The sequence below is a fragment of the Trachypithecus francoisi genome, unplaced genomic scaffold (assembly GCF_009764315.1).
Source record: "Trachypithecus francoisi isolate TF-2019V2 unplaced genomic scaffold, Tfra_2.0 Lachesis_group13, whole genome shotgun sequence".
Classification (NCBI taxonomy): Eukaryota; Metazoa; Chordata; class Mammalia; order Primates; family Cercopithecidae; genus Trachypithecus; species Trachypithecus francoisi.
Genome location: NW_022681458.1, coordinates 102314440 through 102331029, shown reverse-complemented (window position 1 = coordinate 102331029; position 16590 = coordinate 102314440). Strand labels below are relative to the sequence as shown.

General features: G+C 34.3%; 1 protein-coding gene across 1 annotated transcript in view; it reads right to left on the bottom strand.

Moving 5' to 3' along the window:
• LOC117095052 (low-density lipoprotein receptor-related protein 1B) overlaps positions 1 to 16590 on the bottom strand; it is a 1687268-nt gene that overhangs the window by 513106 nt on the left and 1157572 nt on the right. The window contains exons 12-13 of the mRNA XM_033231629.1: positions 5479 to 5659; positions 1257 to 1476 (exon numbers count right to left, since the gene is read on the bottom strand). Of these exons, the coding sequence (XP_033087520.1) occupies positions 1257 to 1476; positions 5479 to 5659 (401 nt within the window). The remainder of the gene's footprint in view (positions 1 to 1256; positions 1477 to 5478; positions 5660 to 16590) is intronic.

Genomic DNA, 16590 nt, shown 5'->3' with positions numbered 1-16590 from the left:
AATCATGTGATAAAACTTTAAGTCCAGTTTCACATGAAGGATTGTAGAAGGGGAATAAATTATATCTCAATAATAATACTTTTTCACCTTTCACCACAAATAAAAATATATTGAATACAAGATGAAAAAGATTTTGTATGCACTTAATATTAGAGAATTAAGAAAATTATCTAAATAATTTAGGGTCATAAATTTAAATTTCGCTCCTTTTAACTGAATTATTCTTACCAAATTATCATATATGAATAATTGACACGGTTTCTTAATTTTTTTCACCTTTACGTAAGCTAAAATATGCTAGCCATGAAAGTATTATGTTTATTGTTTACATACCAACATCTTCTAAGAAAGCATAAAGATTTATCTAGCACCTGTTAAGTATGTGACATTAGGTTAAATGCCAACCAATTGTACTTATTTGAAGAAAGTATTTACAGTATAGTTAGAGTCAATCAACATTGATTGATTAGTATTTCTTTCTAAAACAGAATCCATAATGAGTAGGCTTAGCCAAATATGCAGTTTTTCTTTCCAAAAAGAAAAGAAATATAACTTAAAGGAAGCGTTTTGGTCATTTCTAACATTCCCTTTTTCTATTATTAAACTCATAAAGTCAGTTATTAGTGTTATGTGTAATTAGGTAACCAAAACATGAAATGTAGAGGTTCTGTTTTGTCAACTATGCCTCTGTCTCTCAGCCAACTGCATCGTCCTCAATTTTACCTAAGAATTTCAAAATCATTTTGCAGTTACTCTAGCAAAAAAAAGCAAGAGGAAACTGATACCTATTCATACCAATAAGTTTGAAGTTCGGCTCATTCCTACTATATGTTTAATTTTCAATGTCACCAAGTTACTTACTCAACTAAATACAGTGTAATTACTTCCTCATCGTACATAATATTAAAATTCAGCTGAAGATATTGAACATATTTTAATAGAGTGGGGTTGCTCGGTTATAGAAAACTCATCAATAATGCAGAAAAACTGCATTTTAAAACAGCTCTGATATCCTGAGAGCTGCTTTTAAAAATCCCACAAATCCTGGCACACCACAGTGAGCTGGGCCTGATCTCCCAGAGGCAAGTGCCAGCTGCACTCCTTAATGCTCAGCCTCCTTCAGCCACCCCATGGAGACCATTGGCAGCCACCTCAGAAGAGTAAAAATAAACTTGAAAGTATTTTTAACACAACACAACAAGGCTCTGTGAAAAAAAGAAGCCTGTGGGTTAAAAACAGCAGCATTTGTCTTTTACCTTCCTGTGAGTTCCATTCAAAAACACTTTTTCAATATGATCGTAATAGGCATCACACCAGTATAATGTGTTGGTGTGAAAGTCCAGAGTTAAACCATTTGGCCACAGCATCTTTGAAGTCACAAAAATCTGCCGATTGAATCCATCCATCCAGGCCTTCTCAATCCTTCCCACGCTGTCATCTATTTCATCTTCCTCCCAGTCTGTCCAATACATCCAACTAAGACATTAAAAATGCATACGTGTTATTACAGCCAACCACAGTATAGACACTTCCTCAGATTTGGCAGTTCCATAAATTCTAGTTTCATTCTGATTTGTCCTCCTATCTAAGTGCTTATCTGTCAAAGAGTGGGCAATTGTGAAATTTTAAGGAAAGCAAAGACTTGTTTGGTAGAACTGTGCATTTACACATATTACAGAAAAGCCAACTGCCACCACTATCACACTTACTGGCTTCACGCATTAATGAACCTGACAGTAAATGCCAAATAGCTATTTTTGGGAAGTGGTGATACCAAGTATAGGAAATGATTTTCTGGGTCATTACTATTTTAAGTGTTGTCCACCTCAAAAAGTATATCATCAATTACACGATTAAAAAGCAGATTGACTGACATGAGAACCCATGGCACAGTTAAAGATGTACTCCAGACGTTAATCTCAGATGAATTATTATTTTTTAAGACAGGTAATTGAACTGCCTTTGTTCTAAAGGGCATAGTCATACTGAGTTTGTTTGGCTAGGTCTGATTTGTCTTCCTGATGCAAATAATCTATGTTTTATTGCTGCTTATTATTACCCCAAAATCTACAGAAGATGATTTATCCGCACATAAGTTTAGTAATAGCAAGTTGACTGACCTTGAGACTTTGAGCTTTAATTTCTATCTCAAACAAAAGCATCTGCCTTTTAAAACAAATCTTTTATATAAACTCTAACAGTAGGAGAGGGGGTCTTGAACTCATGTTCCAATTCCCTCATGAATGAGGTTAAAACCCACCACATGGGTTGTTTTAGGGTCATGTGAAAGTTCTTGAGTTTATTAATTAAAGTGTAGGTTTAATCCAGTCATCTCATATACAACTTTATAAAGTCTCAAATCTTTTCTAAGCTGCTGACCCTTGAAATACCCTTATTAGATCTCCTGTCTCCTCCATTTTGTAGACCCTAAGAATTTCTAAGTGCATTTGGAAAAAGTCTGTCACCATGACAAAAAATCCTACTGTGATCTAAACTGGCTGACTTGGGAACACTGAGGATGAACACACTACCCATTATTTCAAACCAATTAAGCTCTTTTTACATTCTCTTAACGGTTTCCAATTATGTTGATACGCCTTTTCAGACCCAAGGAAGTATACTGAGACTGTTGAATTGTATTAATTGTAGAAATAAACACGGAAGTATTTATATCTTGTGTCTTGTACTTCCTTAAAGTGATTTTTTAATTAGGACAACTTAGTAACAAAAAGGATAGTCATTCTGTTTGCTCTAATTCTATGCTAGTTAGGTATAACTACTTGACATCAGCTATATAAATGAACTGTACAAAGGCGAAACATGCAATCTTTTCATCTCTATTGATATTTTCCTGAAATATTTTTATATAAAGTTGATCAATGCAGTTTTATTTTTGCTAATTTATGACTTATTAATATTGCAGTTATCTTACCCTACAGCTTCTACTTTTGATCATGGCAACACATTTTTTTCTGTGACCCAAATCACACATACATGTGCCTGCGTGTGTGCGTGTGCGCGCACACACACACACAAAATAAATCTGGATATTCTAAATATACTGCATATTCTTTTGCTATTTGAAAAAAGGAATTGTTCACCAACTGACCCATCACTTAAAATTATTTTTATTTAAACAAAATATAAGAAAATTATTTTTCTAAGAATGCCAGTCTGAGAGAGGAGATACATATATATATATGTATATCCTTAAATGTATATTATGGGCCAGGCACCATGGCTCATGTGTGTAATCCCAGAACTTTGGGAGGTTGAGGCAGGTGAATTACTTGAGCCCAGGAGTTTGAGACCAGGCTGAGCAACATGGCAAAACCTCATCTCTACAAAAAAATACAAAAAGTATCCAGGCATGGTAGCTTGTGCCTGTAATTCCAGCTAGTCTCAAAGCTGAAGTGGGAGAATCGATCATTTGAACCCAGGCTATCAAGGCTGCTGTGAGCCAAGATCATACTACTGCACTCCAGCCTGGGTAACAGAGTGAGATCTTGTCTCAAAAAAATAAAAATAAGAATAAAAAATAATATTATGAAAGCTTTGCAATCAATACCAAATGATGAGAATTCTTAAACACACGAAGTAGAAATATAACCTATAAAATAAGCAGGAACTAATACAAGTATTTTTTCTAGGTGGACCTCTGAGTATTCTTCACATAATACATAGGTTAATCTGGCCTTCTGTTAATATAGCAAGAAAAATTCTACCTTCTATTTCAAGCACTGTTCAGATGTAATTATCTGATGAACACTATCCCCAGCCTTTCTGGAGATGAGTCAAAATAAGTTCTTTCCTCTGTTTATCAGTAACACTGTCTAGTTTTAAATAATATTTATTGCACTTCTTCCTTGTATATAGGGACAGGTGGTAGGAAGACATTACAGGGATGCAGATATTGTCTCAATGAAAAAAATACTCTATTAATCAGAATTGCCTTCAGATAGCTTGAAGTACGTAGATGCTACAGGTTTCTAACATAATTTGGATGCCTACAAACTTGGGAGATGTTGAAGAGGATTTCTAAATTTGATGAAAGAGTTGGAGCTAGTGGGCGGTAAATTTTCTTCTAAATTATATGTTTATATGACTTCCACATTTATGTCATCTCTTGGGCACAAAAAAGACCCTTTAGCTCTATCAGAAAACATTTTCTCTAACAGAATAGTGAGAAAGAAGATACTGTTTTAAGACAGAAATTAATTTCTGTTTTAAGACAGAAATTTAAAATTCAAAAATTTCTTCATATAGATTTGGACAGTGTCGAATAAATACTCTCTTCAAAAACTAAGACTGATTTAACAGATGATTATACAATCCAAACATAAAATCACCAAAATTACTTCATAATTATGCCCTGTGAAAACACTTACAATGAGTTCACTCACTCCCTACAAAGAAGCACCCTGGTTGTATGTGGAGCTACTCTCAACACAAACAACTCTAGGAACTGCAATTTGGTGATCTCAGTTTATAAGGGATTCACATGCCTCCAATACAATACATATTTTTTGTATGTGTGCAGTGAAATGTAAAGAAAATCTATTTTTTGATGTCTTGAAACAATAATATGTAAGCCATGGAAGGAAAGCACTCCAAAAAACTACACATGTAAAATATTCAATAAATAACATTTTTTAAGTTATAAAATACTATTAAAATTTCTGTCTTCTTTGATATTTCTGTAAGTACAGTTTTGCATTCAGGTAATAGCGCTGAATAAAAATCAAAAGAAAACATATTGCCAAGAATTGGACTAAATATTTCATTTTAAAACAAGTAATACATACTATAAAATGATGTCCTTATATAGAAATTATGATGGTATCTAAAATTGTGATTATCATCTTAGACTAATAAAAAGCAGTGGTTTAGTGGCTAAGAGTAAAGTCATAGAGACAGGCTCCCTGGGAATAAATGTATACCCAGTGTGTTACTAACTGAATGGTGTTTGGTAAGGCAGTTATCATTTTCAACTTTATAAAACAGGAATAAGAATAGCAATTAATTGAGAGGATTATTGTGAGGGTTACAAAATAGGGTCATAGTAACCCATTTAATAAAATGTCTGACCTGCAGGAAATGTATAAAAACTTCTGCTATTTTTTTGAATACACTAAATTTCAATTGCCTTTAAAATATAGAATTGATTCACTAATTGAATTGATTATTTATCTTGGTGTTGGCTGCTCAAAATACAGAATTACAGTGCTAATTTTAATAAATCAAGTAATATATCTTTGTATAGTAATCTATTTCAGGTCAGTGTATTTTGACATGTTTATTTAGTACATTCTCTAGGACAAGAAAACCATTAAATGCGTAACTTATCCATTAAGACCATTTGTGTGGAATTTCAGCTATACATATGAATTAAAATAAAGCTGACTACTATTAACTATATAAGAAACACATTTATCTACTATCATTTTTCTTATATAAAGCTAGTCAAATATTTCATACCCATTAATTGGATCCACCACAATTCCTCTGGGATGAGACATTTCACCCTCTAAAAGAGTCTTCCGACTCTGAGAAGCTTTTTCCAGCCTGGCCACATTAATGGTTTTCCTATGGCCATCGTTGGTCCAGTAAAGATTATTTCCAATCCAGTCCACAGCAATGCCCTCTACATTATCCAGATCTATATATATATATAAAAGCAAAAACAAGAAAGAAACTGCTTTTACAATTACAGTAAAATTAGTGTTCACTAGTAATATTCTACCTAATAAAAACTTTAGTTCAAAAAGGAATGAACTCTGATCCATGAAATCCTTATGGTGTAATTTTTGCGAATGTCACTATTTTACAGAATACTTTTCAATTTTATTTTGGATGTCTTTTTATGTGAATAATAGACCCTCTCTCAATTGTACACAATGTTAACAAATTAATCATGGTCATTAACTCAGATTTTAATTGAACCTCAATTTATTGTAATTCAGTGATCTACAGAAAAATGGAACATGTAAGTGATAGGAGTGAAAAAGCTCGAATATAAGTGACAAATTCAGTAACATAGACTGTTCTGTAGAAAAATCTACTAGTACTGTGTCAGCATGTTCAAACTTGTAATATGTAATCTAAGTAATCAAAATAATATGAATGTCCTCTTGCCCAAGGATGAACAGTTTCAGCAGGAGCACAAGTATGAAAGCCCAGGACAGGCTTTCATCCCAGAACTGCGTCAACAGTGAATCGCAAGGAATCGCTGAAATATTTCTATTTTTGACTTACCTTACAAAGAATCCTATTACAGGATTATATGAGATACAGGCAACGATAATTCAGTTGTAACAGACAAATAATAAACCTAGGAGTTCACCTAATTCAAACCCTTTATTTTATAAAGGGGGGTAACGAAAACTTCAAAGTGAAGGCAGTTACTTATAGTCTATTATCTTTCACGAAGCAGTAGCAATTGGATAAAAATCCAAGTCTTATGACCCACAGTGTGGAAACGCTCAAAACAGCACAGTTCCTAGGGTGAGTTTCTGTAGCATCCTGTCGTTGCTTTTTGCCATTTTGTAAACCACACTTCAGCCTACAACATTACAACGACAATTCTATTCTCCCGTTGCAGGAAAAATTGCTATGAACTCCTTCTCTTCTCTCAAAACCAAGGGAGTCTGCACAGACTTCCTCTTTTCCTTTTTGGCATGAGTTACAGAACTGGAATTTACTGGACAAAAGCAATAGGTAGTATATGTTAGAGAAGGAGCTGTGTATTCACACACTACAAGAAAATCTGTATCACATTTCCCTGTATGCAGACACAGTGGATATTTACTATTATCATGTTGTTTAATCATGGTCCTTCTGGCTCAGGAAAAAACCCACAATTTTCCCTTGTAACCCTTAATGCTAATCAACATGTGTCGTGATTCAGAATGACTGATACAAAATGTGATCTGATCTAACTGAAAATCCCATTATAGTGAATCAGATATGTTCTCAATTTCACTAAGCTATCTGCTTCATTACCATCTAATATGAGTAATTTTCATAGGTTAATTGTGCCTATGCTTAGAAAAATAAGTTTAATTTTGTCTTTACTTATTGACACTTAATTTTCCTGAGCACTTTCCTATTCTTGCATAATGGAACGAGAGTAGTTATTTACTCTTTTCTATTTATTATAGTCTATAGCTGATTTCTATCTTAGTTGGCTTTCAAAAATTGAATTACATTTGAAATCTGCTCCAGTATAAAAACGTCTTCATGTTGGATAACCTTTTTATTTTTGAAACTTTTCCTTTTAATATATGACTAGAGATTTATTTTTTTTCATATGAAGCAGTTACAATGCTGTATGGATGAATTTTTGTTTCTGACACTTGGGTAAGCAAACTCAGTGAGGCATCAGGAAAGTGAAGATTATAATAGCACATACCTCATCGAGTGATTACAAAGGACAAACTATTAATAGCTACTGCATGTAAACATTTAGCATATTTCCTGGAATACAGTAACTTCTCAGTTCATGTTAGTTTTTATTAACCTATCAGGATTAAAAAATATTTTATATCTCTTCTGTCTCCTTTCTTTAAGGGTACTACTTGATAGGAATATATCTTATGTTTTTTGCCTTTAAAAAATGCTTTTTTCTGTATTTTCTTGCATTTTTACCAGTGACTAACTTTGACTAAAAATAGTATATAAATAAATATATGTGATATTCTTAAAATAATGGTTGGCACATACTAAATAATACATAAATATAATGATTATTATTCCTGTAATAATATCACTATAATTTCTGTATAATCTTTCCTTAAGCAAGGTATCTACTGTATTAAGATAGTAATAAAGGAATTAGCCTAGAGTATTTTTTAAGGTTGTTTTCTGTTTGTGCTTTGATTTATTTTTCTGTTATAGGGAGAATGACAATGAATAAAAATTTTAAAATAAGAAAACGTATGAAAAGATCTATGAGCAAATTGGGAATCTTTTTAGGTTATCTTTAATAGGGCAAAGAGGAATTTCTCTTTTGCAAAACAAAGCTTGAACAATCAATTACTTCCTTTCTCAACAAATATACATTGATAAGGGAAGCATTCTGCTTCCACATTATTTGATCCCTGCTTTAACTTATAAATTAGACGGAGAAGTTATACATGTAGAACATCAGTCTTATGTACGTTCGATATTTTATTCAAAGGGGTCTGTTTGGGTCCTGCCTGAGACTGACTAATAATGACTCTATGAACAAAAGCCCTTTTACCAGATCAGGCACATATGAAGGTTGTGGCATTCAAAGGTCAAAAAACATCAGTGACTACATAGAGTCCAATTATTAGCTTGAGAAAACACACGATATTAAAATGCAAAGAAGATGTTTGATAAACTTGGTAGAATAGATTGCTTTGTGTACTTTGGGATAGAGTTCAAGTATCCTACATTATAAAATTCATATTTGCTACTATTTATTATTATTATTGAATAACTAATAGCAAACAAGAGCATGACTATTTTAAAAATCTGGTCAAAATCTCCCTTAGCTTTCACAAAATACCCATTTTCATGCATCAATAGGCAAGGAATCAACATGTTTGTTCTTCTTCAGAAAAAAAAATTCAGTAGATAATTATTTCTAAACTTTATTTAGATTAATATTATGTCTATATTTTTCATGCTAAGTGAAGATATTGCACATTTACTCATATTCAGAAAATAAAGCCTTTTCATGCATTCTGAAAACTTAATATATTATTTTTCTCAAATTACTAAAATTTCTACAACATGTTATCTTTGTAAACATTGTTCCAGCAATTTCAAAATAACTTGTATGAATGGAGTAATATATAAATAGTACATTAAACACCCACACACTCACACATCTCATTCAAATTTAGGATTAATAATGAAATGCATGGTTTACTTAAGTGAAAAACTCCTTATGTTAACAATATTATTTCCCATAAAAGACACCTACCACTAAGGAAATGAGGATAAATAATATATAATACAATTTATGTAAATTTTAAAAGAATAATGATGCAGATTTAAAAAGAATAAATAGGACCATTCTTCAAATGAATGTAATACTTTGGACTAGACCAAATAAACATTTTTAAATAAAGTGGCTTGGGGAGAAAAACATTTTTCTAAAATGAAAACTTCATTACAGGCCTGATTTTTAGATGTTACACATTCATGGGACATAAGACTAAAGTTGTGCATACTTAAAATATAATTGCCTACTTTTAAATTGGGTCCATGATTTTTTACAAGAAAGGATGTGAGCAGTGGCCTTATTTTTGTTGTGGTACATGAGCAGGACCTCCAAAAATGATCCATAGATCTTGATGCTTTACAACAGAATTTGATGCATATAATAAGAAATTAATTAAAAATTATACCCCAAAATGGCCATTATAAAATCATAGTTTCTACATTTTTCTACCTTATACAAGTTTATCCAGGGTTACCTATCCTTAGCACGAACATTATTTTTCTGAGTTGCAATGCAAGTGTCTACATGAGTACAGAGTAGGGTAAGGTACCTTAAATGATTAAATTTGCATCATGCATGTAGACATGCCTAAGGCCAGCAATGCCTTACCTCACCCTAGAGTCAACAGTTGGACAACTTTCCTGTCTCCTATTCTTGTAGTTCAATTAACGCAAATTCTCTTTGTGCATTTCAATATGGCTTGAGGCTATAAATAGCTCATATGTATCCAATATGAGTAAATGACATTGATTTAATTAATAGTGTAGCAGTAAAATTTGCTTGCTGAATAAGCTGTCTCTTGGGATTTCAAGGGTCTCTGGTCACAAACTAAAGATACTATCGGTCCCTAATGGCCAGCTGAGGGTGATGTTTCTCATCCCCATTTTCATTCCAGATTTCTCCTTAGTTGTTCAGTCAAGCAGGGTGAATACGCAAGCCATTCTCACTCAGTACAAAATACCTTGATGTTGTATTCAAAGAGATATGTAGAGTGCATACAAGGGTCTTATTTTCCAGAATAAACAGAATATATTAAAACATAGTGGTTTCCTTTCATTATCCAATGCAGACTGCCAGTTTCAATGGGTCAGGGGATACAGATCATCACTCTATGACATTCAGATACTTTATCTTTGATACAATGAAGACATGGACAAGTAAAGATAGTGCCATAGTATGCATCATAGTTACCAATAATCGACAGGGACAATTAAAATGAAAGATCCAGAATGGTTAAGGACTGAGATTTTCATCATACTTTCAAGTTTACAAGTTCGTCTGTTTTTGTTCTATGAATTCTGGTAGAAGATACAAGACTTGTGGAACCGATATAAAAGATTTTATTACTCATGGCACAACAAGCAGCATAGTCATCAGCAGATTGGTGTCAGTTCCTTTCACTCCAAAGTCCACAGGGGCAACTGGGAGGGGTCCATATGGATGCTTTCATACATTGTGGGTGGCATTACAAGAGAGGAATTCTGAGTTTAGAAAATCGAAGCTTATTATAATGGGCAGTAAGAAGGCCTGCTGTTTTCATTGGCAGGTGACTCTGTCTCTTTCTCTCAATACTCTGCTATACAAACATTCTTGAAAAGATACTTCTGAAGAAAAGACAGTAAGTGTCTTACTTTAAGACATGCAGAAATGTGAGAGATCCACGGAGAAATGTCTCACAATAAAAGGTCCTGAAAAGTCATAACCTGGTAGTCACTAATACATGCAGATAGATAGAGCAAACAAATTAGTGAGTGGATATGAGCACAAATAATAATTCCTGGATTCCAAGCTATTACTGTTACGGGAATTCTGCACTAATTTACACAACCACACCTAAAGCAATAAAAGCGAATAGATAGAGCAAACAAATTGGTGAGTGGATATGAACACAAATAATTATTTCTGGATTCCAAGCTATTGTTCTTATGGGAATTCTGCATTGATTTACACAACCACACCTAAAGTATATTGTGTAGCTAACTATGTGTGATGGTCAGTTGTATGAGCTAATTTGGCTAGCCCATGGTACATTGGTCATTCCATCTGGATGTTGCTGTAAAGGTATGTTTTAGATGATATGAACATCAGTAGAATTTGAGTAATAAGCAGGTTACCCTCTATAATGTGGGTTGGCCTCATCCAATCAGTTGAAGGCCTTAAGAATAGATTGGGATCCCCTGAGAAAGATGAAATTCTTCCTTCAGGCTCTCTTTGAACTCAAGCAGCAACATCAACTCTTTTGGGGTCTCCAGCCTGCTGATGTACCCTGCAAATTTTGGACTTTCCAGTTCCCATAATTGTGTGACCTAATTCCATATACATTCTGTTTTCTCTGTTTCTCTAGAGAATCGTGACTAGTACACTATGACGATGCCTGTGATCTAAAAATGATTTTGCTGAATGGGCCGGGAAGAAGAAGGCCACTCTTCACATCCATCCTTTTCTGATAAAACACTGCAGAGTGTATATTTCAGAGGACAAAATAGCTTTCAATTTAAGAAGCCCTAGAGATATGCAAGGGGCATATAGATCATTGTATAATATTCCACTAAAATTTTTTGGATAATATTAGAGTCTTCACTGTGACTGGGGAGAAAGTCATTTCCATTAACACCATTTTACTACCTAACTCTGACTATCAAGAGAAAACAAAGCTAAAATTGCTTCCATTTTTTGAACACAATATATCACACCTATTCTTGAATATTCATTTTAGAACTGTGAAGTTGGTCATAATTTATAAAAATAAAACACTTTTGGCACCTATTTCATCAATAGTAAATTATTCAATCTCTTTCATATTATACGAAAAGTCTACACTATTAGTAGTCACTTGGGCAACTTAAGGTTATAGAAGTTGACTTTTTATTAGCTATATTTTCTAATAGGTTTCATGTTTTTGCACTTGGTCACTTAAAATTCAAAAAGTTGCATCAACTGATAATGTCTTCTGAACTTTAAAAAAGACAAGGTATCAAATACATGCTTAGAAATCATGTTTAGTGAAAAATACTGATCACTAAATTCCAAGTTGAGCTTACAAGTTAGAGAATGCAAATCTTTGTTGTATTTACAATTACCATGGGAAAGAACAAATGTGTTATCTCATGTGACTATACTCTTGGAGATAACCAGCCTATATCAACCAAAACTGTATTTGTTTCAGATCCACATAAATAGAGAAAAAGGCTAGACAAATGCATGTGTGGGCTCTAGGTAAATGTGGTAAAGGAGGCCAAGTTCTTAATATTTATTTATTTATTTATTTATTTATTTATTTATTTATTTATTTTTTGAGACGGAGTCTCGCTCTGTCGCCCAGGCTGGAGTGCAATGGCCGGATCTCAGCTCACTGCAAGCTCCGCCTCCCGGGTTTACGCCATTTTCCTGCCTCAGCCTCCCGAGTAGCTGGGACTACAGGCGCCAGCCACCTCGCCCGGCTAGTTTTTTTTGTATTTTTTTAGTAGAGACGGGGTTTCACCGTGTTAGCCAGGATGGTCTCGAACTCCTGACCTCGTGATCCGCCCGTCTCGGCCTCCCAAAGTGCTGGGATTACAGGCTTGAGCCACCGTGCCCGGCCTGAGATAAATCGATTATTAATAATTTATCTAACAACATTTTTCCATAAGTATCTAAGAAAATACACGTAGTCATAACCCTCCTGGGTACACAGGTACTCTTACAAAGCTGAAACAGTAAATCGGGGCAAAGTCATAATAAAATTAGGCAGCAACCTTGTTGTGAATTCAGTATTCTAGGAATAAAAGAAGCTACAGAACCAAGAAGTTTAACTTGTACATCTACAAATAATGAAACAAAGACCCAGAAATGTAAGTTGACTCACAAAGACCCATGATTAGTTAGTAGTCACTATAGCAAGTCTTGAAATTTAACTCATGTTCTAATGTGCCTACCATACTTTGTATTCAGATTTGATCTCCAGAATTGTAAAGAAAAAATGATAAACAGAGGAAGGAGTTAAAGAAAGTTTAACCTAGGCAGTTTCCTTGGAAGAAGGAAAAGTGGGGCATGGAAGAAGGGAGGGGAATAAAGCTAGAATAAGGTTACTGTAAATGATGCTTTTGGGTACAAACTTTCCAATCACAAAGACCATACATAATGAAAGTTTGCATATTTTTTCAGATTTCTCCACTTTGATAACTTTTGGCGAATTGCTTACCCTATGATGCATGGATTAAACTTGAACTTCAGCTTTCACAAATGAAAATATGAATAATAATCAGCTCTCTCCATATTAGGATTAAAGGAGAGAATAATAAGCAGAACAATGCCTGACACATAATCAAACTCTCAATAAATGATACCTGTTATTTCTCACTAAAATACATTTGATGACTAACAACGTAGAGACTTAACAAATGTCCATATGAAGGGAAGTGAAATATTAAAAGAAAACATGAGGAAAGCAAGAGGAAAAAACTATCATAAGTTACATGAGAAGGACAAGACACAGCTAAACTCATTATGAAAAAAATGGCTGATATTTGAATAGTCTTTGGTTAACAAAATTGTATCAACATTAATTTTCTAGTTTTGATAATTGCAGTGTAGTTTTTTAAGATGTTAGAAAAGGTTGTGTGAGGGTGCAATGGACTAAATATTTATGTCTTCCTAAAATTCACATGTTGAAATCCTCATTCTTTTTTTTTTTTTTTTTTTTTCTTTTTTTTTTTTTTGAGACGGAGTCTTGCTCTGCCACCCAGGCTGGAGTGCAGTGGCCGGATCTCAGCTCACTGCAAGCTCCGCCTCCCCGGTTTACGCCATTCTCCTGCCTCAGCCTCCCGAGTAGCTAGGACTACAGGCGCCCGCCTCGTCGCCCGGCTAGTTTTTTGTATTTTTTTTTAAGTAGAGACAGGGTTTCACCGTATTAGCCAGGATGGTCTCGATCTCCTGACCTCGTGATCCGCCCGTCTCGGCCTCCCAAAGTGCTGGGATTACACCCTCATTAATTATCCCCAAATATTTTCACATTAGAAATCCTCATTCTAATGTGAAAATATTTGGGGATAATTAATGAGGGTGGAGCCCTCATAAATGAAGTTAGTGCCCTTATAAGAAGACACCAGAGAGCTCTCTAATCCTTCTTCCTTCATGTGAGGATACAGTGGGAAGTCATCATCAGTCTGCAACCTGAAAGAGGTCCCTCACCAGAACCTGTCCATGCTGGCACCCTGATCTCAGACTTCTAAGCACCAGAATTGAGAGAAACAAATTTCTGTTGTGTATAAGTCACCCAGTCTATGGTACTTTGTTATGGTAGCCTGAATTAATTAAGACAGAGAAATATACAGAAATTCTCTGTACTATTTTGCAAATTCTTAACTAAAGTTACTTCAAAATTTATTTTTAAAAATATAATAAATTGCTTTGCAAATGCATTGTTTTTATATAATAACAGACAAAAGCTAGATGTAGCATTACCCATAAAAATAGTTTAAATATTTATATTAATAATATATTTTATAACAATTTTGGTACAATAAGATAAACATTTATGATTCCACAGTAAAAGTGTAAGAGGTATTAGTGAAGAATAACTTATCCATGTAAGTGTATAGTATAAAATTATTCAAGGTAGATATGTATCTCTTAAGGAAAAAGAATTTAAAGCTGTGCAAAAACAAAAGAGATGTTGATTCTGAAAGACTGGGAAAGTGTGTTAAGATGGCCGTATTATGTGTAGCAACTAAAAATTGTAATCTAAAGTTTTTTTTATTAAAATGTTACAGAAGTTTAAATAAATCAATAAAAATATGTAAGGTTTTACAAGATTCCTGAAAAATCATCAGGGATGATTATTATAAGAGGAATTTCATGAAAAAACAAAATGAGTTTTCGGATGATCAAAAAACAACAAGTTGATCTTGTTTCTTACATTACAACAAAAAAAAAATCATTTTTTAATGACTCTTACATCTTTTTAATCCATTTAATTACTGTTTTAAAAGTAATGACAACTAAATTAAAGTACCCATTCATCCATTTAATGAATGTTTGCTGTATAGCTAATATGAGCCATGAACTGTTCTAGGCCCTAAGGATCTACCACTGAGCAAAGCAAACAAAATCTCTGACCTATTGAAGCTTACATTCTGGCAGCAAGGCAACAACCAAGTGAAACATACCCAGAATAATGACAAAAGAGGAAAAGCAAGGAAAGGGAACAGAGTTGGGTCGGGTGTGGTGGTGGTAAGCCATTTTATTGGGCTGGCTAGAAGGTCTGACTGAGGAGGTGGTCTACAGGCAAAGACGTCTAGGACTTACAGAAGAGATGCATGGGGGAATATGATGGAAGAACATTCCAGACACAGAAATATGTGCAAAAGCCCTGAGGTGGGACCATACCTAGGGTGTTCAGGGAATGACAAAGACGATATTGGAGAAGAGATACAGGGCTATTACAGGTTAAATAGCAGAAAAACAACTTAAATAGCATTTTCCCCCTATGAACTTAAAAGTCATTGTGTGGAACACTTATGAGGTGACCAAACCCCAAATTCTCATGAACAATAGTGATAAAGTGGTTCCTTACTGTGACTTGTACTTATTTTCAAGGGTTTATTTATGGGTATTGGGAGAGGCAGTCCCCTGTGGGCCTTGAGTGTCCCTGCATATTCTCGCTGAGTTTGCCAGATTGTAAGGCTTATTTCTTTTTTGACGCTAAACAATTTCTCTTGCTACTCATATAGGCAGCTAAGTAAGTCAAGGGGACCACAGGGAGACTGTGTAACTGCTTGCTCCACAGGGGAGGGGAACTAGAGATCTTGTTTGCACAATGATGGCTGCTTTCTCAGAAAGTGCTCATCTCTAGGCCCTGGGATCCACAGCTGTGGCACAACTCCCTGCTTGCTCAGCATTCATCCTGGCCCATCATGTCACTCCCTGAGACTTGCAGGCAGGTGAACCAGTGCAACTATCTTGATACTCCTGTGGTGAGCAATAAACTGTCTTAAGTCTCAATGTCTCATTTTCTACTTTTGGCACCTATACAGTGGTGGCAGTTTTATTCCCCACCATCCTTTATGATAGGGTTTCTCAGCTGTGGCATCACTGACATTTGGAACTGAAGACTCCTTGTTATGGAGAACTGTCCTGTGTATTGCAAAATGTTTAGCAACAAATGCCTCTATCTACTAGATTCCAGTAGCAACTCCCTCTCCAGTTGAACCCAACGTAATTCCAGATAATGTCAAATGTCCCATGGAAGACAAAATTATCTGTGTTCTATGAGGTTGGAGTTCTACCTTAAAAGTTAGTGATATTTCTCAGACTCTTTGGTTCATTTTGATTCCTCTAAATGAATTTTCTTATCTTGAAATGAAGTTACTTGCAAATTTTTTTTTTTGGCAAAATTGCTAAGAATATTCAATTGTGTTTCTGTGGCTAGTATAGTAGTAAATACAAACTGTTTTTTTCACATATGCAGTCTCAGAATGGGTTTGGTTTCATTGATATTCCACATATATAAAATACTTTGAAAAGAAAAATGTTAAACAGGTCATGAATAGTTACAGTGACAAACATTTTGAAAATAGTTGTCTCAGAATGGCATATTTTTATATATATCTCTGTATCTTTTTTATCTTGAAAAAGGG